The 24,336-nt window shown below is 35.8% G+C and overlaps 1 protein-coding gene across 1 annotated transcript in view; it reads right to left on the reverse strand.

The window, feature by feature from the left end:
* Positions 1-1,679: 1,679 nt before the first annotated feature.
* Positions 1,680-24,336, reverse strand: part of LOC149572751 (O-fucosyltransferase 5-like) — a 69,303-nt gene continuing 46,646 nt past the window's right edge. The window contains exon 3 of the mRNA XM_089813838.1: positions 1,680-2,388. Within this exon, the coding sequence (XP_089669964.1) occupies positions 2,212-2,388 (177 nt within the window). The 3' untranslated portion in view covers positions 1,680-2,211. The remainder of the gene's footprint in view (positions 2,389-24,336) is intronic.

A 24,336-nucleotide genomic window follows, 5' to 3' on the forward strand; every position in this document is an offset into this window, starting at 1 on the left:
TTTTGAACTTGAATAGGAAGAAATCTTAAGGTCTCATCTTCATTAGGAGAAGAGTGGGAAATGTTGTTCTCAATACTAAGAGAAATGTTATTCGTATACATGTTATCAATATTCCTAGGAAACAAAGAGGACTAAGGATCAAAGGAACCCATAAGTCTGATTTATCCTAACTAGAATTTTATAAGTAGGCCTCAATGTAATAACACTCGTGCACAAGAAGATGAAAGATGGATAGATCTAATGTTTATAAATATGAACTTTGGAAGAGATATGCAAATGTCAACTAAACACAATTAACGAAAAGTACATCTAACTAGCAAATTAAATATGAAGATTTAACACATAATGGACTAAATGCAATCTACCTACTAAAATCAAAAACAGAAAAAATATTATGAGACAGGTTCACCAAAATGTACAAAATGAAAACAGAAGCGGTGCAAATAAGGTACATCACCTCCTTTTCACTATTGTACATTACGGAGGAAGATGCCCCAATAGCCTAAGTGATGACTCAAGCCCTAAATTGGACAATAATTCTTTGCTAAATATGTAATTTTGAAATGGAAAATGATAATAAGGACAGATATTAATATTAGGAAAGATTTACATCTATCTAGAAACAAAAGAGGAAATAAGCTACTTCACATCTAAATAACCGACATACGAAGTCCCGAAAGCATCTATAACAAGTTTTCTAAAATCCCAACACTGTAACCATTTTGCCTATAAATTTGAGCTTGTTTCTAAGGGATGGTCGCAATGATGCGTACCCATGTATAGGTCGATTGTGACAATCTCTACCCTGAGCATTTGCCCAAAACTTTTAGGGATGTTTCAACTGTTCCTGATCTACCCAAAAAAGTTCTAACGTTGTCACATGCTTATGCACAAAAACAAAAAGGGAATAAAAAGAGAATCTCTGTGCATATAACTTCACCTTACTAATTGACGAATGCCTAATATTACAGATATAAATAAAATAGCTAGAAAGTAAAAAGATGTCACAGTCATTCTTAATCTTTAAATGAAACAAAGTCTAGGCCTGTAAGTATTGCCCCTAGAACCAAAAAGTGAAATGTCCTAATCACAACAAAACAAAATCACAATCTAACATCCATGAACTTGAAACAAAAAAAATATGCACAGATATGAAAAAGTAATATTAGAAAACACAGTTATCTGCAAAAAAACAGCAACTCGTCTAAAAGAAAACTCATTTAAACATAACTATATTACTCGAGTTCACATATTTGTCTTCAGAAATATTGTCAGAGAAGTAGAATATAAAAGCTATCTAAACTTCTACAATTAATTGTTTATTTGAATTTGTTTCCACTGGAGTACAGATTAAACCTTAGCCCAAATCAGCACATGGATTTCACACCCATAGCAATCTCAATAGCTCACTTGCTATTTGAAGTCAGACATAAGTGAATAATGGGGAAAAAAATAGTGTCGATTTAATCCAAAAAAAATTAGTGTCCTTCACCACTGGCACCCTCTCTCTCCTTCCACCTCTCCCACTCTATTTAACATGTCCAGTTCGGCAACTTTATCCATTTTTCTTCCTTTTCTCTCTAATGCTCACTTTCTCATCCTGGTGATAGATCGCAGAGTGATCCAAAACATTGATGCAAAAATTATTTAACACAATTTAATCCAGATGCAATTGCATGTTAAAAAAGAAATGAAATATATTTATTCATATTGAGTTTATTACAAAGATAAAGATAGTTCTGCAAAAAGCTTTAGACCATTACTGAAAAGAAGTACCCTAATTCCGAAATTCAATTCATAAATTTTCTACTGCTTTACAATATCGCCTGGTAGAAATGGCAGTTAGCATATTTGTAAATGCAATATGCTAATGCTAAGGAAGATATCCTTTTTTAAATTTGTGAACCAGCTGGCATAATCTTTTCAAAGCTCGCTGAAGCAGAATGTAGTAGCTTGCTCTGACTTCTTCAGGAACCAACGATGTAGTTCACCTTATGAAAAATAATGGCTATTTTTTTTGCTGCTACTGTAACAAAGGCAAAAGGGATAGTATACAACAAAAGAAAAAAAAAACACGTCTTAATAATACTGTTATATACTTTACAACGTCACAAGCAGAAGCTAAGTGAACACACACAATTCAAACCAAGGAGACCAATGGTTCATACAAATGCCCACAATATGTGTTGCCCCAGTGTATGGTTTTCCTTCTCATTGCAAGTCTGCTTGGAAATCTGGTTTCTCGCCTTGGCACAGAAACTCGTCACAAGCTGAGGCAGTTCCCCAATCTCTCCGCAATCTTAATATATCATCAGTAAACGTGGATCCAGATGTCCCAATGAAAACACTTGCTAGTGCACAAATTGTTTTATCAAGCATGGCGAATACCTTCATGATTTACATATGCATTGATATCAGTCCAAAGTTTTTATGACATGAAATGGCATAAAAGAAAAATCGTAATCTACAAAAGACAAGATGAACAAGTGTAGGCATGCAACCGATTAGAAGTTAAACTATATTTATTAAAAACAAATAAGCATTAATGTATCCATGCACAAGTGTACATTTTAATGCAATTTATACTAACTCTCTACAGAATGGGGGAAAAATAAATTAAGTAGAAAGAAAGGCAGAAAGCAAGAACATACAAGTATTCAAGGGTTTGAAAAAGACAGGTTTTCATATCACACTGTGGCCAACATAAAGTGGTAAATAAATCTATTTGGTTTGAGATTTTGAATGCATCATAAAATCTAGTAAACAAGAAAAGTTGAAGATATGTTATTGACTGGACACCAATTAATAAAGAACTTCCAAACTCAATTCAAACCATCAGAATACTTTTTTTTCAAAACCAATAGAGATTCAAAAGAGACCTTTTGAGATTGACTAAAAGGATCGCTGCTCCAGCCTTTCTCAAATCAGTCAATTACTAGACTAACCTACCAGTCTTGTATAAAAATTATACAGAATCCCGTGTCTAAGAATGGCCCTGAATTAGACCATTTTATAGTTAGAAACTTAGCAATATGAACTTTATTCAGTTGGAAGCAATTGTTTACATTGATATTTGTGAGGCTGACTTATTTAGTTATTTAATAGCTACATAGAAGCAGTAAATTAGCACAGAAATATAAGCTACCATTCTACACCATAACAAGATGCAGAGGGGCACTTGTCAGAGAATAGGAATTAAATTTGCAACAACCAAATGTCCTCATATATCTGTCTTTGTGCCTTGCCAGTTAACCTGAGAAATCCAGAAGATATTTGACTATGAAAGCCAATTTCTCTCAAGGCAACTAAATAATAATTGGGTCAAGCATAGTTCATAAGATAACACTAGTTGAGCTCTGGGCCTAGTTTGACCAAGGGATCTCCGAATGCTCAAAGGAATCAATATGGAACCAGGAACAGCTTTGCAAGGATTGCAGGAATTTTATATATGAATGGTACCAATACAAAATGTTTCAAGGTCTATTACTTCTTGTGTCTTCTTTCCATACTCAGCTGATATTGTAAATCCTTAATATATCCCAAAAGAGAGACCAGAATGGAAAGGAGATAGAGGTGGCAGCTTTTCGAAGCATTTGGGTCCAATATCTACCTAACAGTGAGGTCATCCAGAAGCAATCAATTAAATGAGACCTAATGGAAAAGATAGCATTGGATCCTTCCAATATACAAGCAGCAATCCCTCAGAAGGTTAGCCCAGCACTTATTCTAACAACAATAAAAACCTCTGTGAACCATTGAGCTCATCTAATCCAACAACCATCAATCATTCCCACCCTCCACTTTGCTTAATGACTCATCTGTTTGCTTATATACATTTCCACTGCTTCTATCTCATCTGCTCCTGTCTCCAATTCACCAATCTTTTACTCTTCCTCATCATCTCAACCCATGCCACCAGTTCTCCAAATCTCAAAGGTTGACATTGAATCAATACTTGAAAGCAAAAAGGGTCAAGTGTGCAAAGAAGAATGATTGTGAATCCCTTTCAAGGTACAAGTGGTTTCTCCTAAGATTCTAGTCTTTACATAATTCTGACATAGGATGAAACCTTGAAATTGTTGATTCTGTAAAGATCCAATGCTGATTATAACTTCAAAAGATACAAGATAGCAAAGCAATACACAAGCACCATCATCACAATGGACTCTTCCCAACATGTGATGTAGAGAGATTGGCTCTATGGCTTCTTATGTAATGAGTGTCATTCAAAATCCATCTGACAAGTTGTCATGATCTGTATATTGGTTCCCATCTAAGGATATTGCCACTTTGAAATTCCCTATCCAGTGGCCATCAATCTTGACTCACAAATTAACGCAATAGCTGCTGCCTCCTTAATTTCCTGAAGGATGACATGAATAGAAATTTCAGGGATACTCACTAACAATTCACAGCACTATCAGCTAAAAACAATGGGGATTTGTAGAAAAATCAAAGCCAAAGAAGGTGTGCTCTCAACAGACCAGAAAAACTGGAACATTAACAAGAATATGCTGAAGTAAGCATGACTTAATGAACCCTTAACGGAAGTTGTCACAGTTTACAATCAAATCCATGAGAACTGAAAACTTATGAGCCTGGCCATCTATGTGAGCTGGTGCTTTGAATATCACATCCAGACTTTCCAGACTATTGAACAAAACTGTAAAGAACACTTCATAAGAAATCAGAGAATAAACAAATTTCATCATTCAACAGTGAACAACACATTATAAACAGTTGGATGTCCATGGCCTAAGTGACTTCCACTATCAGGGAAGGGCTGTTGATACATACTAGGTACTCCTTGCAGTGCTCTGTGTAACGGAACACTACCTTGAAATAAAACAATCAAATGTGATTTCTCGTACAGTCATTCCTTGAATAAAATCCTTTTTTTTGTACTTTTATATTGGTAATGTTATTGTAATTGGCACAGCAAGATATGATAAAAGGTGTCTTTAAAAGACTCTAGATGGCAGTTTAAGATTCATAGGATTTTCTAATTTTTATGGTTGAGTTATGCTTCTGTTCTGATTTTTCCTACCTTCTTTAGACTTATAGAAATTGGAGCAATGCGCTTCACATTTTCATGAATTAAAATCTATTGGAAATATTTCAACTTCTTTAAGATTTGATGAATAACTTGGTGAGATATGTTTAGTGATGTTTGAGATTCTTAATATAAAAAAATTTCACTCATGCATTCCAAACCTGAATTGTGCATTAAGGGTAGTCCCCCAATACTCTACACCCTGCCACCGCCCCCTCTCTGACCCTCCCAGAACCCAACCACTCCCAATAACTAGACAATTCAAAGGGAGCAACATTTTTCCCTGGTAGGTATTATAGAAAGTGTTTGAGGAATTCAGTTCTGGCAATTTCAATGAAGTAGCTAATCTTATCTTCCCTAGGCAAACTTTGATGCAGATTCAGGCTTACCCTACTCATATGTATCTTCCTCTAGAAATTGTCACCAGGTAGTCATCCAGGGTCTTAAATGGCAACAAAAGCCACCTCAGATGTACAATAAATTATAAGATCTATTTCTTCGGGCTATGCTGATTTTGTACCCTTTTGATGATTCTAATTGAAGATCTGTTTCTTTTATTTTAGTATAAAGGGTATCCTGTCATTTGTGCAGGAAGACTTGATCAAATATGCCTTTAGCAATTTGCATGGTTTTTATTTAACCATTACAAATGCCATGAGAAACAATTAATACTATAAACTTTAGTATTCATAAATGTTTATTTTCTATGCCCCTTTTCACTTGTTTTTGAAGTCGGCAGCACTAATAATCTGTTGGAATCATTTGCCATTGCGGCCAAAACTCAAACTATTAACACCCGATACAATCGCCAGATTTAGCCCAACCCATGAGAGGTGATTAAACCATGTCATGAGTCCCCAAGGAGGTGCTGACCACCAACTCAATAATCTCCCCCTCAGCACCCACTTAGAGGAGACTCAAACCTATTACCCAAGTCTCTGACACCAATTGTTGGAATCATTTGCCATTGCACCAAAAGTTTGAACTATCAACACCCAATACAAACACCAGATTTAACCCAAACCATTTGAGGAGATTAAGCCATGTTATGAGTCCCCAAGGAGGTGTTGCTCACCGAGTCACCGCAATCTTTCTTGCCATTGTCATTTATCGGTAAACATTTTTTAGAGGACCCAAGTGGCATACCATACCCAAACAGGAGGAGAGCAGATTATTTGTGCATTTAGAATTCAAAAAGCTTAGTTTATAAAGACTTAAGATTCAAGCAAAGGTATTGACAAAGCCATTGGCCCAGTTATATCTATGTCGGAACAGGTCAATATCTCTAACAATGGTGTATACAGTCAAGCCTTCGGTAATGGAAGATGGCCTCACTAGGTACTTGGATGGCACATTTGTAATGTCCCTGATCGAGCCCTAATCTCATAAATATTATAATGAATGAATCTTAGTTTAATAACTAAAAAAAATCTAAATTTATGAATAAATTATTTTATTTAATAGATTAATCCTTTCCTGGGCCAGTCTTCTCTAACCGCTCGTGGGATGCTTTGCGATTGAGGCCAACTTGTTCAAGTTGGATATATATATATATATATATGAGATGAGAACCTTGGCTAAGTAGGGATACATTTCAAAGTTCTGGCGTTGTACAAATGCAATTGAAGCTCAGATGGAATCCTGAGTCTTCAACTATTGGTGGGATATAGCCCTTGCCATCACCAGAAATAATTATTTAGTTACTGTTACATCAAATTATCAGGTTCTTACCCAAGTCTTCATCTACAAAGGTAATGCAACATTGGAGTTTATAGAAGTGAAGGAGCACCAGACCAGGCAGCAGCCCATAGAGGATTCACATTAAAACAGCATCACTAGGATATGCATGGAATCAAGGGTAAACATCTGAAACGGGGAAAAAAAAAACAGAGTTGCCACAGCAACAAAATCAACTTCTCCTTTAGTATTGTCTCTTGAGTCTCAACACAGAAAAGCAGATGTATTCAGCAAATAAACAGTTCTATTATTGCTTAGCAAAGATTCACATCAATCTGTAGAATATGCCCAGACTGTTGGGGGGAATTGCCAGGGCTGTCTGAGATCGTACGCACTGTTTTAAGCACACGTGATCAACATCTTGAGCAAGCCTTTCACCAATAGAACAATAAGGCTCACTGTCGATACCCAGGGGCTCACTGTCTGAAGGTATAAAAAGGAATAAAATCCACCTCTAAGATACACAACTGCTCTGCACGAACAGGGAAATCCTTCGCATAGATACATACTCACTTCACATATAATCCACAAAAGCCACACATATAATACATGTATACACAATGACTTTCTCTCAAACAATTGAACTGCTTGCCCTACTTATACACCATGATGAGATCCACCGGGTCAACCAAAACATTTGAGATAGGTCACACCAGAACATTCGCGCGGTGGGAAAGAAAGAAATGAAGGTCAACTCGACAAATACAACATGCCATGCTTTGGGCCAATACGGAATACCTTGTCCCAAGCATTCAGTTCCAGCAAATATATGCAGCACATTACAATTACGTAGTTGGGACCGAAAACATATACATATTCAAATAGGATCAAACCAATAGCATACAATCTACCACGATATAGATCACACACCAAAGTTGGTGAATGCACCAACTGATACACAGACTATTGGTACACATCAACCGATACACTGACAAGCCGGTTACACAGCAACCGGTACACCAGTGGCTGCAACATGAGTATGTTGACATCAATGAAAATCATTAAATGACAAAAGCAATTGGATAGCATCAACCTCACATTCTAACATGCACCAGATCCCAAACTGAAAACATGCCCTGGTGTTGAATTTTTGTCATCCGTGGAACTTGTCTAGTTTGAGGTTGTAAAACCAATAAGTCTAGGATCGTGACTTTTGTTGTACAAAAGACCAAAGTCAAAAGTGCCCTTCCCATAATGCAGCACACGCTTCATTGCTACCTAATGATTGACCTTAGGGGTTGTCAAGAAGCGTAAAATGTAGCTAACTGCAAAGTTGAGATCTAGCCTAGTAGCAGTAAGGTAGATGAGACTGCCCATCAATTGCCTTAATGTTGATTCATTCACCACAAGTGAATTTGATTTGGCTCTCAACTTCAACCCTTTCTCCATCATTGCAGATGCAAATTTGCAATCTTTATCTGAAACTTATCTGGCAAGCTACAAATATACTTAGACTAAGATAAAGGCAACTACCTTCAATGAAATGTCCCTCATTAAGATAACACAGAAATCTAGGACAATTATTATGAATAGTCTATCCTTGCTTTATCTCACTACTTTTAATATTGATGCAAGTGATAAGATACCAGTAATGACAGTATCATTTCAAGCATGCTATGTATATGTTACTCTTTGTAGGATAGTTGACTTTTAAACTATAATATCTTTTCAATAATTGTCATCCTGGTTGAATAGTTGGATGTATGCCAACTGATTTGACCTTATATCAGTACTGAGTGCAATAAGATCTCTTAGTAAATCGGATGAGACTGATTCAGAATGATTCTTAATGCTCACTGACTTTCTCTGATTTGAGCTTGTCAGATAGTGAATAAAAGATAGAGTTTCAAATGATGATCCCTCAACATGATTAGACTCTTCTTCCTTCTTCCAATCTGATGAGTTCCCAATATATATAACCTAAATAACTTTTTCAATATCATCTCTTTGTTGTGCTTGATGGATGCAGAGATCTCTGGATTTACTTTTATTTATATAGATTTTGAGATTTTTTCCCCTTACTGAAACTTTCTTTTTATATCTCTAATACCAATGGGTCATATCACTTTGGACTATAAGACACATCCCATATTTGGTTTTTTCCTATATTATTTTGTATTTTGTTTACTAAAATAGATTACATTAGTAATCAGAATTTGAATTCTAGCTAATTGTTGTCTACAAGTACTTGCGGTTTGTCTTGTAATTCAACTTGCTAGCTGGTTGATACATCCAGTAACAATCGACTTTAATGTTCATCAATCTTTATTGAGGATTACATATAAATGATGTCGCTTATCATTCATACTGAATCCTATCACTGGCACAATCTATATTGATTACTCCTTAGCCACATAATTGTGTTGTATGGCTCTTAGGAAAGTTTGATGATATGGAAGACATTTAAAATAGCGAGAAGGTATGAGAATGATTCTACGGCAACAGTTTGGTCACCATTTATAAGGAGGATGACAATATGCCAATACCAACATCACAAGCTAGCAATTAATATATAACTATCAATTGTCAGGCAATAGTGCGATGAGTATGAGGATATGTTTGCAATATACATCAAATACCATTTGTCACAAGTCGATAGTCATTACCATTGGTAAGCCTTGTCCCTTGCCACATTATGACCCATCCACCCATACAATTGACCAAATGACATTGTCAATACCTGTTAGTATTTTAATAATAGCTATAATATGTTTGTTTCATCATTGTATTATTATTTTGTAAACAATGTAACAATGTAATAATATTATTATATATTATATTTTCCAATATTATATTATAAGATAATTTATTTAATATATTAGTTTATTCATCCATTAATATTAATAGTATTTTGTTGTAGATTTTAATTCTATTATTATATAATATTAAATTAATATTATTATTTATTCATTTGTTTTATTATTTATTATGGAATCCTTATTCAAGCAGAGGACATGACATTATGTTTGCCAAACTTCAACACTTAAGCAATTGTGTAGAAGTCCCAAGTTTGTCATGTCAAAAGATTGACACAAACTTTATTTGATATGACCAATCAAAAGTGCCCAACTACCAATGATAATAAGGTCATCAACATAGGCAACAAGAAGAAGTTTATCAACACCAATGTTCTTTAAACATACAGTTAAGAATCGAATGGACTCCTCTAAACGTCGTTTTTTGCAAGATTACTGTCAATTTTGGTGTACGAAGCTTGAGGAACCTATATCAAGCCATAGAGTTCTTTCAACAATCTACCCACCTAATGTTCCTTTATAACAACCTTGAAACCAAGAGGCTATGTAATGTAGACTTACCCCTACAACTCACCGTTGAGGAAGGCACTCTTAACATCCATCTAATGGACTAAGAAAGGAGCCAAATTGAGTTGCTAAGGTAGGAACAGACCATATGGTACTCATTTTGGCTATAGGAGCAAATGTCTCCTTATAGTCAATGCATTCTTTCTGTGAGAATGCCCTAGCAACAAGATGAGCTTTGTACTTGTTAAGGGCTTCATCAATTTTGTACTTGACTTTATACACCCATTTGCAGCTAATGGGCTTCTTCCCTAGAGGAAGATCAAAAAGAACCCACATGCTATTCTTCATAAGACTATGATGCTCAACTTCCATAGCCTTTTCCCATTCAAGAGTTTCTTTAGCCTCAGTATATGTATGAGGCTCAAAAATCCTATCAATGTTAGCCATGGGAGAAAAGTCAGCTATGTTTTGCTACTTGCTCTTGTTTCTAGAAGATCTGCCCTCAATGAGCTCATCGAAATAGAGATTACTAATGGTCTTAACCCACCATCTAGCGTAGAGAGTAAAAGAGTCAACATCATAAGCAGGAAAAATAACTAGAAAATGATTTGGAATAGGTTCAATGGGAAAAACAACATCCAAAGGAAAGTCAAGTAATGCATCATCAAATTCAGAGTCTTCATCGTCCCTCCCATTATTTGAACCAAATGGAAAGCCAGACACCCAAATCAACAACCTTCAAGGGTTGATCCTCAAAATCTAGCACAAACAAGATAAGCTAAAAATGTCCTCGTTCTTCATCAAAGACAACATCACAACTTAAGATAACATGACCAATGTCTATATCAATTAGTCGATAAACCTTGTGATTTCCATTTAGAGCCTAAAAACATAAGTTTTTAACTCTTGGAATCCAACTTGGAGTGCTTGGCATCTGGAATCCAAGCATATGCTAAAGAGCCAAAGACTTTTAAACGAATAATCCTAGGTTTGCGACTAGTCCAAGCTTCCTCAAGAGTCTTCCCCTTAACAACTTATATGGGAGACCAATAAAGGACATAGATTGTAGTGAATACAACTTCTGCCCAAAATTTCTTAGAAACGCTCGTGTTCCATCATTTACCTATCAATTTTAGTTATAGTGTGGTTTAAACATTCAACGACATCCTTCTACTGAGGAATATAAGGTGTGGTTAAGTAGTGTTTGATGTTATGTGTATCACCAGAGTTGGAGAAAGCAGTAGAACAAAACTACCCCCCATTATCTGACCTCGGAGCAACCACGGGACGACTTGACTCTTTTTCTACTAAGGCCTTAAAATCTTGAAATACAATAAACACATCTAATTCTTGTCTAAGAAAGTACACCCACACTTTACAAATGAAATCATCAACAAAAAGCAAGAACTGCATGGCACCAGTAACAAAAGATGTATTAGCATGAACCAACTACAATATCTTTGAGGCTTGCCATGAGTTACCATCTTTGAATGGTGTGCTTCCCAACCTGACAAGCCCTACAAACTCAATGATTCTGAGCCTAAATCTCAGGGAAGTTCATAATTGGATCCTCCTAAACAGGTTGAGCAAGTTCGTGAATCTTTAGGTGGATGCTCTATTGATGCTTGAGACTATTGATGGAAGATGATTTAGCTGCAAAGAAATGCTCCGGAGAATCACTTGTATCCACAAGTCTATATAGACCATGATCTTTGATACCAACAGCCACAGTAGTGCAAGTCACATGATCAAAATACTGAACACTTGTGTGAACTAAAGACCAAATCAAGCTAAGGAGAATACCACATAATCTAGCTCATTGAAAGAAGATTCAGTTCCATACCACGAATGAAATACACATTGAGGAATATGAGATTCCTCCCACCAAACTATATTTGCACGTTGCCCTTATTGATAACAACATACCCTTTTCCTAGTCCAAAAATGATTGAATCAGTGAAAGGTGAAGTTTGTGAACCAATCACATCAATGAGTGGAGTGTCAAGAAGCATCGTAGTCTATATACCTAGAAGAAGATTTCACATGCTCTATAGTGTGTGGTGCAGGAGCACCTCTACTCCATAAATTTTGAAATCTATAGGAAGTCAATATTAAATTTAAAGCTCAAAATGTTATTCATTATATGATGAGATTATTTAATTCAAATGAAAATTTGTTTAAATTTAAATACAAGGTCATCATGAATGTTGTATTAAAAATGATAAAAAGTCCATCAGAAAATTGAAAATTTTGTCATGTTGTACCAACAGCCCGAGAAGTTGAACATTTGTGTAACTGCCCAAATTTGTTATAAAAGGGCTGGAGTTGTTGTGAAGAAGATAGAGTGTTGATGATGGATTGAAAGGCAAAAATCTTTTGAACCTCTGGCCATTGATAGCTATGATTGTGGAATGTGGAAGTTAATAAATTTTGGACTTTATTCAAATTGTTTCCTTTTCCATGTTATCGATTACAATGTTGGGTTGTATTTTGTAATGTCCCCATTTTCATAAATATCAGAGTTACAGGGATTAGCCTATCATTGTGATCCTCGTAAGCTAATTATTGTGGATAGAGAGTCTTCTAAGGCAATGGCTTGGCTTAGGAGGGTCTTATCTTCTCCATTATTCAGTAAGCTACAAGTTGGTCTTCGTTTGGCTCAAATTGCACTTCGTTTGGGTTTGGTTTTGTGTACTTACTATTTGTGGTAAGTTGGGTGTTGATTGAGATGGATCCTTTCTATTTTTGGAAGGTACATTTGGTCACATGGAAAAATAATAGGTATGACTCCTATTCTAGACAACATATTTAAATGATGAGTATTTTGGGAGTTTTATATTTATTGTGGCCAAATTATTATTAAATCATTAAATGACTTATTATAAAGTTATAATTTAACTTTATAATTTCACTTAAGTTGAGGGTTGAGTCATCATTGGAAGGGGCCATTTATTATATGCCTAAGCCAAGTATTAAATATTTAAAGTGATGTTGGGTTGGAAAGTCTCAAGAGCTAAGTTCGTTTGGGAAACTTCCACAATTTTGAGCCTAAGCCAAGTATTAAATATTTAAAGTGATGTTGGGTTGGAAAGTTTCAAGAGCTGAGTTCTTTTGGGAAACTTCCACAGTTTTGAAGTTGAGTTCTTTTATAAACTTTTGTCAACAAGGCATTATAAATATGAGCTCATTTCATTGGAAAAGGCACGCTTCAATACATTTTTTTCTTTTGTTGCCTTTGTGGCTTTTTTTGAGTTCTGATTTTTGTGCCCTAGCTGAAGTATAAAGGTCTGAATTCTGAGTTCTTCCATTGGATCTACAACTGAAGTATTTAGATTTGAATCTGAGATTTTATTTTGTGTTGCATTGGCAACTGTGCTGAGGTATACAATTTGTCATATCTCCTACTATATTTTCCTATGGCTAAGGAGAAGATTAATTGTTGGAACTTATTATTTTCCAACTTACTGTTGAGGTATAACAGTTTTGGAATTTGAGTCTTGTGAATTAATTTGGGAGTCTTCCATTTCTGCTCGTGTTGTAGTTTGGAAGACAACTACTGTACTGGAAGTTTGTGATAATTCTTATTTGCATTAGGGCATTTGATCTCACTGAAGTTTGGCATTTATCATCCTTGGATCAGCGTGAATGATATCTACAATTACAAAACACCGTGGTTTCTGTCCTACATTTGGCAATCAAATCCCTGCTACTAATGCCAAATTGCTGCACATTTGGGCAAGCTTTCAGTGTAGTTCCATCTGCATAGATAAGGTGAACAGGATTGCCCTATCAGGCATATTTCCCTGGTCTGGGCAGTGTTGGGAACTGAATTTGGGCATGGAATTTCAGCCCTATTGGACACTTCAGTGCCCTACTATATGGAGCGACTTTGGTCTGCTTTTATGGTCTGTTAAATCTGCATCCAATGAACACTTGATCTTCTGCTATTGGGCGTCACTTTGAGACTGCTGTAGCATTTTATCCTAGGCTGCGACTGGTGGAGAAGTTTCATACATTGTTACATTTTACATCTTATTGTATGGGTGTTTAATAAGTACTATTTATGCAATGAATAGAGAAGATCTGTTCATTTAATTGTGTATCATTCATCTGATACCAATTTAAGTTGTGTATGTGAAGTTTATTTTCGAATAAGTTGGAGAATCGGTATTACGTCAAGTTATATGCATTTACCCATTAGAAGATCACAATATTCATAAAATTCCGAGCTAACATCCCAAGCAAAAACTATCATCCCGCTTTTTAGTGGTGACAGTAGTGCTTGCCATGTGTTTGGTGAATTTCAAAACAACTGAATTATAATGAGATTTGGTGTTTGTCGAAGTTGGGGTTATTACATATTCAGTGTTGTTTTCATATATATTTCCATGATTATCGATTTGGTATCTAGTTTCTTTTTCTGTTATTAGTTGCTACTAGAAACTGGTTCATAGAAGGGCAATTTGATTTCATGGTTGACTGTGGGTCTGGTATTATCGGGCCGGAAACTCGTTTGATAATTAAGTTTTATTATAAAACTATGGTTTGGATACAAGTATCAGGCATAGATATGAAATTGGGAGATCAATTCCAAGAATCAACTGTCTTAAAGTCATTCAAGTTTGAAAAAAAAAGATTCTTCAAATACCATTTTGATGGAATAATATCGGTTATGTATTAATGAATTGGTTTTGAGTTTCTGAGAGATTCTTGGAAACGATAAAGATCATGGATCAATATATATACCAATTCCTTTTCAAAACAATTATTGTATCGATATTTTGTGTAAGAATATGAATCAATTAAGTTGAATGTTTTGAAAATTGATGCTTGTTTTCATGGAAATGGTATCGGTTACAAGTCTAACAGTATTTAGATCAATTTCTTGTTTGAACTGTATGTTACGGATTTTTTCAAGATCATAATTCTTTTGTAATTGTATTTTGGAATTGTGAAGTTTTAATGGGTGTGTGAAGTTTAATGGGTGTCAGATTATAAGTTTGTTGCAGATGTACTCATGGGAAGGATTGAGATATATTAATTTTGGGATTGTGAATGGAAAACCAGTATAGTCAGGGAATTGGTATGTTTTATTGGAGTGTACATTTAATTCAATTTCAAATCAGTCCGAACCTGGGAAGATTTAGCAATTTACTGAGTATTTGGGTTTAATGGTTGAACAATGGATTGACTTGTGCTTCCTGGTATTGTATCTTGGCGAAAAGATATACAAAATGGATTGTGGGTTTAATGATTGATAGTTGCCCATTATTCTCCAAATTGGATAGTCAAAGTTTAGCTACAGGAAAAGATTAAAGAATTAGTGAATTATGAGAATCAATTATGCTTGTACATGGTTGCTTCTTTCTGTCGAGTTTGTGACAATGAAAGGATGTTTAGATTTGCAGATTCAGGAAAATTACTGGATGCCTCTGCATCAAGTGGTATTAGAGCTAGAAGCTCCTAAGAGTGAGAGGATTGGACACTCACACGAGGACCTAGCTTCAAAGAAGATTCATATTTGATTTAGTCAATGAGTTTTGGTTGCAGGTGCGTGTTCGCTCACAAGAGATTGGTGGACATGGAGGTCTATCAAAAGGATCACAGGAGATGATCCAAGGCCAAAGGAGATGGTCCAGATGATAGCCACAAGACCTGGGGAGAGAGGCAAGAGAGGACTCCTTAGTGAGTCAAGGTGTTGGTTGTGTAGCAGCATGAAGAAGTGGACTTGAGTCTGGATCAGCACATTGCAGGCAACCATTCAAATTTCATTGATGAGAGTCACAGTTGCAGGATTGAGAGTGCAACAAAGGCATCAATTCAGTGTTGCAGATAAAGAGGCAGATATTGTTTTGCAGGTCATTGTACACATTGCCAAGGGACTCGAAAAAATTTCAAGCCGGAGAGAGTGGTGCAGGAGCACCTCGGCTACATGGATTCTAAAATCTATAGGAAGCCAATATGAAATTTGAAGCTCAAAATGTTATTCATTAAATGATGAGATTATTTAATTCACATGAAAATTTGTTTAAATCCAAATACAAGGTCATCAAGAATGTTGTATTAAAAATGTACAAAGTACAACATCACAATATTGAAAATTTTGTAATGTTGTACCAATTGCCTGAGAAGTTAAACAGTTGTGTAACCACCCAAATTTATTATAAAAGGGCTGGAGTTGTTGTGAGGCAATTGTTTTGATTAAATTTTAAATTTGGAAGAGTTATTATATTTATTCACCTTCCCCCTCCCACCCCCATATAATAATATGCTCTGAATGTGGGACTCAATAAATCAAGAATTAAAATACATTTTTTCTTCCAATAGCTTCAGCCTTTCTTGGAAGATGATAGTTTGACTAATTTCATTCAAGACTGAGTATATAGGGCTTGACCATCCATTGACATTATGTCAATGTGGCTACAAGTTCTTGCCCTATTCATAGGATCAGACTAGATTCGATTTGGAAGGTTGTCCCCATCATCCTATCCATCTGTTGGCTAAAAATTTTGCAAGTCACTAGAACTACAACTTACAAAATGGGAACTTTAGGCAAAAATGTAGTGAGATAAATCTCTCCTCTCAACAATAGGGGAAAACTACTAGCTAAAAATTGTGTAAGTCACTAGAACTACAACTTACAAAATGGGAACTTTACACAACGGTGTAGTGAGATGAATTTCTCCTCTCAGCAATAGGGGAGACTCAATCCTTACCAGAGGTGGCTACAACAGAAACCTAATTGGAATTGACAAAAGGGTGGTTCTCTAAATGAATTCCTCTTTTTTCAGCAATGATTTTACTCTGACAACTATTTGTGAATTAACAAAAGGTATCTACTGCTACGATAATACTAGTGGCTTCGAAGTTGATGTAAAAACAACTTTAAGACAGCAGTTACAACTTATGTTATGCAATTGAGAACAAGAGTTCACAGTCTCTTCCTATTAATCCTCTTTGAATAAAAGGATGACTAGCTAATAAGGCACAAAGTCTCTTATCAACTATTCAATTTGAAATGATATATTAAGAATTAAAACACAAAGTCTTTAACTCTTCATATTTGCAGCCATAATTAAACTAAAGTAATCTTGTTTCGAAAACCTCAGAGTCTTCAAGAACAACACCGAATGTGCAAATGCTTCACAAAGAGAGAAGTAACAAAGATGAATTAATCAATGCAACATAAGAAAACAAAGATTGATTCCAAGCCTCACAACACAAAGTTTGGGAAAACTTGCTTCTTTATTCACTTCAGAGATTTGCAACAAAAAATACATAGTTTTCCAATTACAGGCCCAACCTCTTCTATAAAGCAATAGATGATTATTTACAATGAGCTCTCTTCTTTACATAGGAAAATAGAAGAGAGAAAGGAAGAGGGAAAAGAAGAAATCTTCAACCACCTTGACTTATTCTCTAACAAACTCCTAACTAACTAATTTGACTTATTCAAAGTTGCATACCTAATGTGATTGCAACCTGACTACATGAGCTGATTATGCACGGACATATTATCTTATACTTACAACATAATTGCTCTTTACATGCAACCTTTATCAGCCTACTCTAAAGCATATGGAAATTTTGAAATCTTCACATAGTCTCAACTATTTTTGCAAATTTGTTCAGTGAGTCACGCATAACTTCAACATCGATCTCACCGATGTATTGAACAACCATTATGATCTTTTAATATGTAATTATTGCTTTCAAAATTTCTTTGTTAGAAACTTCCTTTTTTCTCTATAGACCATCTAGTAAACACTTCTAGCTTGCAAGTCCATTTATCACACTAATATTGAAATCGTCTACTTCAAGCTATAAATGAATTGCTTTAGTGAACCCTATAAGGATATCTTCTTTCTTGAGTTCATTGTTTTCAGTGACAACTCCACATGACAACTTTTTGTAGCATTCGTCAATCACGTAATCTTGATTATTAATCTTGATCACTGTTGCCTTTACATCTTTTATGAGTTGTTGCGAGACTTGTTCTTTGTTAGTCATCAAATGCATATAATCATGATACATCTCATCAAATAAGATGACTTCATAGTAGCACAAAGCATCCAAATCAAAGTCCATGCTGTTCCAAGCACTAATATCTCCATCCAGCAACTCTAATTGTCATTTAAGTGATTCTTGGATATCCCTTAATTTGGCAACAACTTCATTTCCTTTCCTCAACATCCTGTAGAGATGTTGAATGATTTGAACTCCCTGTGTTTCATACTAGCAGCCCATTCACCTACAGTTTGCACCTTTCTTTTAATTCTCTCTGTGCACTTGGAAGAGACAGGTTCAATACTTGAAGAAGATTTCTTTAACTCTTATATTGTTTCTAAAAGATGCACATTCTCTCTCTTCAGCCTACTTTTCTTTTCCCACAACTTGTCATTTTTCAGAACTAATGAGTCAAGTGCAACTTGAGCATCTTGTCAACAACCCAAACGAGTTTGCTTGCCAAGCTCAATTCTGGAGAACTTGTAATCAGCAGTCTGCATCTCTTTTGTTGGTTTTTCAACAAGAGGTTCTGCAACTTCTACATACTTGATGTTGTCATCAACCACAATCCGAGAAACTATTTTAGCTTTCTTGTTCTTTGAAACCTCTGCTCTGGCAACTTGCTTGCCAAACTCTTCTAGTGGGATTGCTTCTTTCTTTTTATTCTGCATGATGGTGCTTAGCCATGGAGGAAGGCTGAAACAAGATGTGCCAACTGTAGCAATAGTCATCATGGTCTATATTGGATTATACTGAATAATTGTACTGACTATGGCAAGAGTCTCAGTTTGAATGGTTACAAGTGTCGGAATACTATGTGTAACCTCAATCATGAATTGCTCGAACTAAACTGAGGTTACATCAATTAATGCCATGGACTAAGTTGAAATAGAGGGGAGTGACATAGAATATGCATCAAACACATTCTCGTTATTATATTGATCACCTTTTGTTTCCAGTGCAGGTGCATTTGAGGACATAGGTTGTGCTAGAGTCACTATTACTGCGTCTTCAAGAGGTGAATGTTCAATGGAGATGCATCCATTGCCATGCTCAAAGGTAAATTAGGGGATTCATCTAATACACGTGTTGAGTCTGGAATAGTTGCAGTTGTGTTAACTTTTATGGAAGGTGGAGCTGGGATAGTGAGTTCCTTTCCTTGAATTGTATCATCATCACTTGAATCAATCTGGATTGCTCGAGATTCAATTTATTTTACCTCAAGTATCATACCCGTAATCTTCCCTCCTTTGATTGTGAGCTCTGGTAAGCACTAAGCAAGAGGCACAATTGCTAAAGATGAAGTTGCATTCTTTCCTTTGACCGTTATTTCTGCCATCATACCAATCGGACCAGCAGATTCAAAATCTTTTCCGGGTTTGATTTTGATGCATTTTAGATTGTTCTTTGTCAACCAAATATTGGTATTAGCAAGGATAGGCTAAACACGATCCCAAATAGAGGTGGTCTCCTTACTTGACCATGTAGGACGAAGGATAGGCAACTTTTCTATCTAATGTCGAACATAGTCAGGATCTAAAATATGATCATCATCTTCAACCCCATCAGGGATTGAAGTCTACTATTTGCTTCAATGTCAACCAACTATAATCCAAGTACCGTATGTCCACCTCTATATGCACATCAATCTAACAAATCTTCAAGGCAATATACATGTATGAACTACTTCCTCATCTTATCATTTAGTCCTCTCCAATCATAACAACTTCTTGCCATGAACTTCTTTAGAGTGATTCTTTGAAGTTCGAACTCCATGTTCTTGGCTTTTGGTACAGTGCCTATAGAGTATTCGCCAATCTTCAAAGGATTTCTTGAAGGTACTCCCGGTCTCAGCAAATTGGACTGATAGGCCTATATCTCCATGAGTTGCTTGGCTAGCTCCCTAAGTACAATCTTGTATGTAGGATATCTAGGTATAGTGTATGGCTCTCCTTTGAAATATCCAACTTGTACATGTGAAGTTAGCAAACTGTAGGAACATGTAGCCATACTCATTGACTCTATTCCATGCTTCATCAGAAGCGTGCTTGTTTGGGAGTTCTTTATCAAATAAGCACATATAATGCCCAAAGAAGGCATCTTGTACTCCACAATAGTGTATCGGACTTTGATTGAGAGGCAATTAATCATAATACTCTGAAACATGCACCAACAATCTGTTACCTTTGGTTGATAGGCCTAAAAAAGAACTTAGGGCAGCAGCAATATACACCGTGTAAGAATTCATATGGAATACTCTGGAATACTCTGGTACGTTATTTTTTGCTCTTAAGATGAGGTGAATGTAGTTATACATACAAGGTTCGAAAACATTTGAATCTTTGAGTCCACTTAAGCAGCTAAGCAATGTGATGAGATCATTAACCTCCTCCTTGAAATCATAATGACGCATGCCCTTTGGCCATCTAACAAGATTCAACCTCTTAGTGCTCAACCAATTGACATTAACATATCTGCAACATTTAGCCATGTCACAGTTCCATCTTTCCAATGCCTTTTGTTCCATCATGTTGGTTATTACTGGAGTATGAGGAACATGAAAGATGCGATAAATAGTTTCTAGGCTAAGACTACTGATCAAATTACCATTCCCAATCTGTGACAATTCTTGAAGCCAATGAAAGTGTCTGGCACATGCAAGAATGAACTTAGGTTCATGAGCGGCCAATGTAAAAGTAGATAAGTGTATATTACTCCTCTTGATCCAAGTCATATTCTTGGTAGCTTCAGCATTTACCCTTGTGAGGAAACTTTTTGTGTACATATGTGATATATCAATATCACGAACCTCCTCAATGTAATAAGCCACTTGAGATGGCGAGATGGAGTTGCGAGACTAATCGTACTGGTACTTCATCTTCTTTTTGTCTATACTTTTTGCTAGTGCAATCTCCTTTGACATCTCAGAATGTTGTGCTTGTGTAACTACTACATAAAAATCCCATAGTTTAAGATCATCATTTGAGGGGTCCATATCAATCTTTCTTGTGTAGAAACACGGATTTTGGCAAGGGATGGATAGGGAGAATGGATGGAATAGTTGCCGACAGCGAATGAACCAATGTTACAAGACTCAGCGAGTCCTTGCCAGACTCGGCAAGTCCTCGGGCGAGCCAAGAAAAACAAGGCCAATGGCTTATTGCCTCGGACTCGGCTGAGTCCTGGCCGAGTCAAGGCTGACTCGTCAAGTCTGTTAGCTCAGCTGACTCACCGAGTCCCGTCAGGCAAACTTGGCTGATAGTCAGCATCTGAAAAGGACTAAAAAAATTGTTTTTTATATTATTATTTTTTGTTTTGTTTGGTATGTAAACACTCTAAAGCATAAGTTAGACCTAAAAAGGCCATTTTATCACTTGCAAACACAAAGAATAGAGAAAAAAGAGTTGAGGGAAGAGCATTGGGATTTTAGGAAATAAATTAGAAAATTTGTTGGCTCTCATATATCAGTTGTTGATTGTTTGCGCCACTTTATATAGCTTGCATATAAGCATTGAGAAGAGTTAAAAGAAGCATTTGGAGGAGGCTTCTTCAAACTTGGGTTACATTTCCATTTCTAGAACAAATTTGAAGAGGTAAGATACATTTTTTTTTTGCTATTTCGCAAAAAAAATTACAATCATGAACTTTTTAATTTCCATGTGTTTGGACTCTTTAGAGTTGTTCCATTTTATGGTAATGAAAAACTTGAAAGAATTGGATTTTCTATCTTATAAGTGCTTATTTCTTTTATTTATGGTGTATTGCAGCAATAGCAACTTCATGTCTCAACTTGAGGGTAGTGAAACTAGGCCCAAAACATACCCTGATGCTAACCCTAGTGCAGTAGCAAGGGATGGGGCTTGGAAACATGCTATTCCTAGGCATAAGAAAGAAGTCGTGACATGTTGGCATTGTATGACAACATATAATGAGGGAGGCATTAACAGATTGAAATATCACCTTGCACATATACCAAAGCGTGATATCAAAAAATGCAAGGAGGTACCTCAAGATGTTGTGCATGATATGCAAGCTCTCTTAGAGGAATTTGTAGAGAAGAAAGCATTAAAATAAAAAGCAACAAAAAGATATGGCACAATTAGCTGGAACTAGAAGTGTAGAGGGCTCTTCAAGTTATCGTGAACATGGTCACCCTCTAGTTACACCTTCTTCTACTACTACATCTCAAACTACGAGCATTGGACCTTGGATACGTAAGCAAAGATCCTCACTTGATTCCATCTTTGTTCCACGCACAACTCCAAGTGCACAACCATCACTTGAGAGTGTCGCTTAGAATAAGAAGCAGCATGACAAGCAAAATTGGCACTTGGAGATTTCTTCTTCTACAACAAGCTTCCATTTAATGCATCAAGGTACTTATAGTTTTAATTTTTAATTTGTATGTCTTCCCTTGCTTGCATAATAAATATACTTATATTGTTTATTTAATTTGCTTTAACTTTTAGATCTCCTTATTGGCAAGTTGCAATAGATGTTGTTACTATTTGTGGTTCGAGGTTCAATGCCCCTAATGATGAGGAGCTAAAAGGTCATATTTTGGCACATCACATTGCTGATGTAAAAGTTGAAACTAAGGACCAAAATAAAATATGGGTCGCGAAGGGTTGCACCATCATAATCAATGGTTGGACTAATAGAAGAAATACAACACTACTGAATTTTCTTGTCTCCTCATCAAGTAATTCAATATTGTACTTAGAAAGTTAGAATTTAACAATTTAGGTGTAAATTGACTTATCATTGTGATTTTGTTCTCAGGTTTCACACTGTTTTTGAAATCAGTTGATGCCTCGGGGAAGACCAAAAATGTTGCGTATCTTTGTGAAGTCATGGAGGAGTGTTGAAGGCATGGTTACGAGGAGAGCTGTCTCCCCCCTAAAAGTCATGTCTAAAAGACCAAGACGCATCTTGGAGACTTTTTGCGTCTTCAAAGACCTCAAAAAAGGTTGGAGACTTCATGACGAAGTCTCCCAATCTCCTGATCCAAAAAGTGAAATCTCCTGATAAAATATAAATGTATAATATAATATTAAATAATTTTATATATTTTAGCCCTCATTTTAATGTTTTTAATGCAAAAATTAAGACCAATAAGATACAATATTGTAATTATGTGAGTTTTGAAATATTTGACTATATATTAATGTGACATTACTATTATTATTTACTTTAGTCTTTTAGTTTTATAGTATTACAATTTTCAAATTTTGTATTTAGTATTAGACTCTTTAAACTATTAAAAAAAATTGCCATCTCCAAGTATCCAGTCTCCTATTTTTGAAAAATTGTTGTACCGGCATCGGTACCAGTACCGGAGACCCCGTCTCCCGATCACCTTGGTTGAAGGAGGTGGGTGAGGAGAATGTGGTGCAAATTGTGACAGATAATGCAGCAAATCGTGTTGTAGCTAGTAAACTTCTTATAGAGAAGCACCACCACTTGTTTTGGACCCCTTATGCTGCCCATTGCCTTGACCTCATGTTGGAGGATCTAGGTAAAATTCCTTAAATAAATAAATGTGTAGAGCAAGCAAGGAATATTTGCAAGTTCATATATAATCATGCTTGGTTCCTCAACCTTATGAGGCAACACAAAGAATAAAGAGTTGTCTCATCCAGTGGTCACTAGATTTGCAACAAATCTTCTCATATTGAAATATTTTCTTAACACAAAGCTTGGTTTGAAAGGTATGTTTGTATGTGAGGAGTGGACAAATTCATCATATTCAAAGCTCAATGTAGCAGTTGAGGTGGTTGATCAGGTTTTTGATAAAAGTGGCTTTTGGAAACCTGCCAAGGAGATTGTGGAGATAATTTTCCTTTTTGTGCTCATTTCCATTTCATTTCACTATTTTTGTTAAAGTTTCAAACACTTGTTTATGTTTATTAACATTCACATTGTTCATTTTTAAACGGAAAACTTAAAGCTTAATGTTTATTTTTTCACAATGATTACAGTTTATAGAGCATCTTATTGTTGTCCTACGGATTGTTGATGGAGATAAGTCCTCAATGGATTACATTTATGAGGGCATGAATAGTGCAAAAGAGGCCATTCAAGCTTTTTATGCAGGGAATCATGAAAAATATGGTCCCATATGGAATGTCATTGATAAGCAATGGCACAATCTACTTCATAGGCCTATATATGCAACTGCCCACTTTTTTAATCCAGTAAACGGATTCAGCCCAAATTTTAAGAGTGATGAAAAGGTGTTGAGTGGCCTCTATGATGTTATAGAGAGAATGTCCC

This window comes from Cupressus sempervirens, chromosome 2 (assembly GCF_028749045.1).
Source record: "Cupressus sempervirens isolate cs-2001-9-10 chromosome 2, ASM2874904v1, whole genome shotgun sequence".
Lineage (NCBI taxonomy): Eukaryota > Viridiplantae > Streptophyta > Pinopsida > Cupressales > Cupressaceae > Cupressus > Cupressus sempervirens.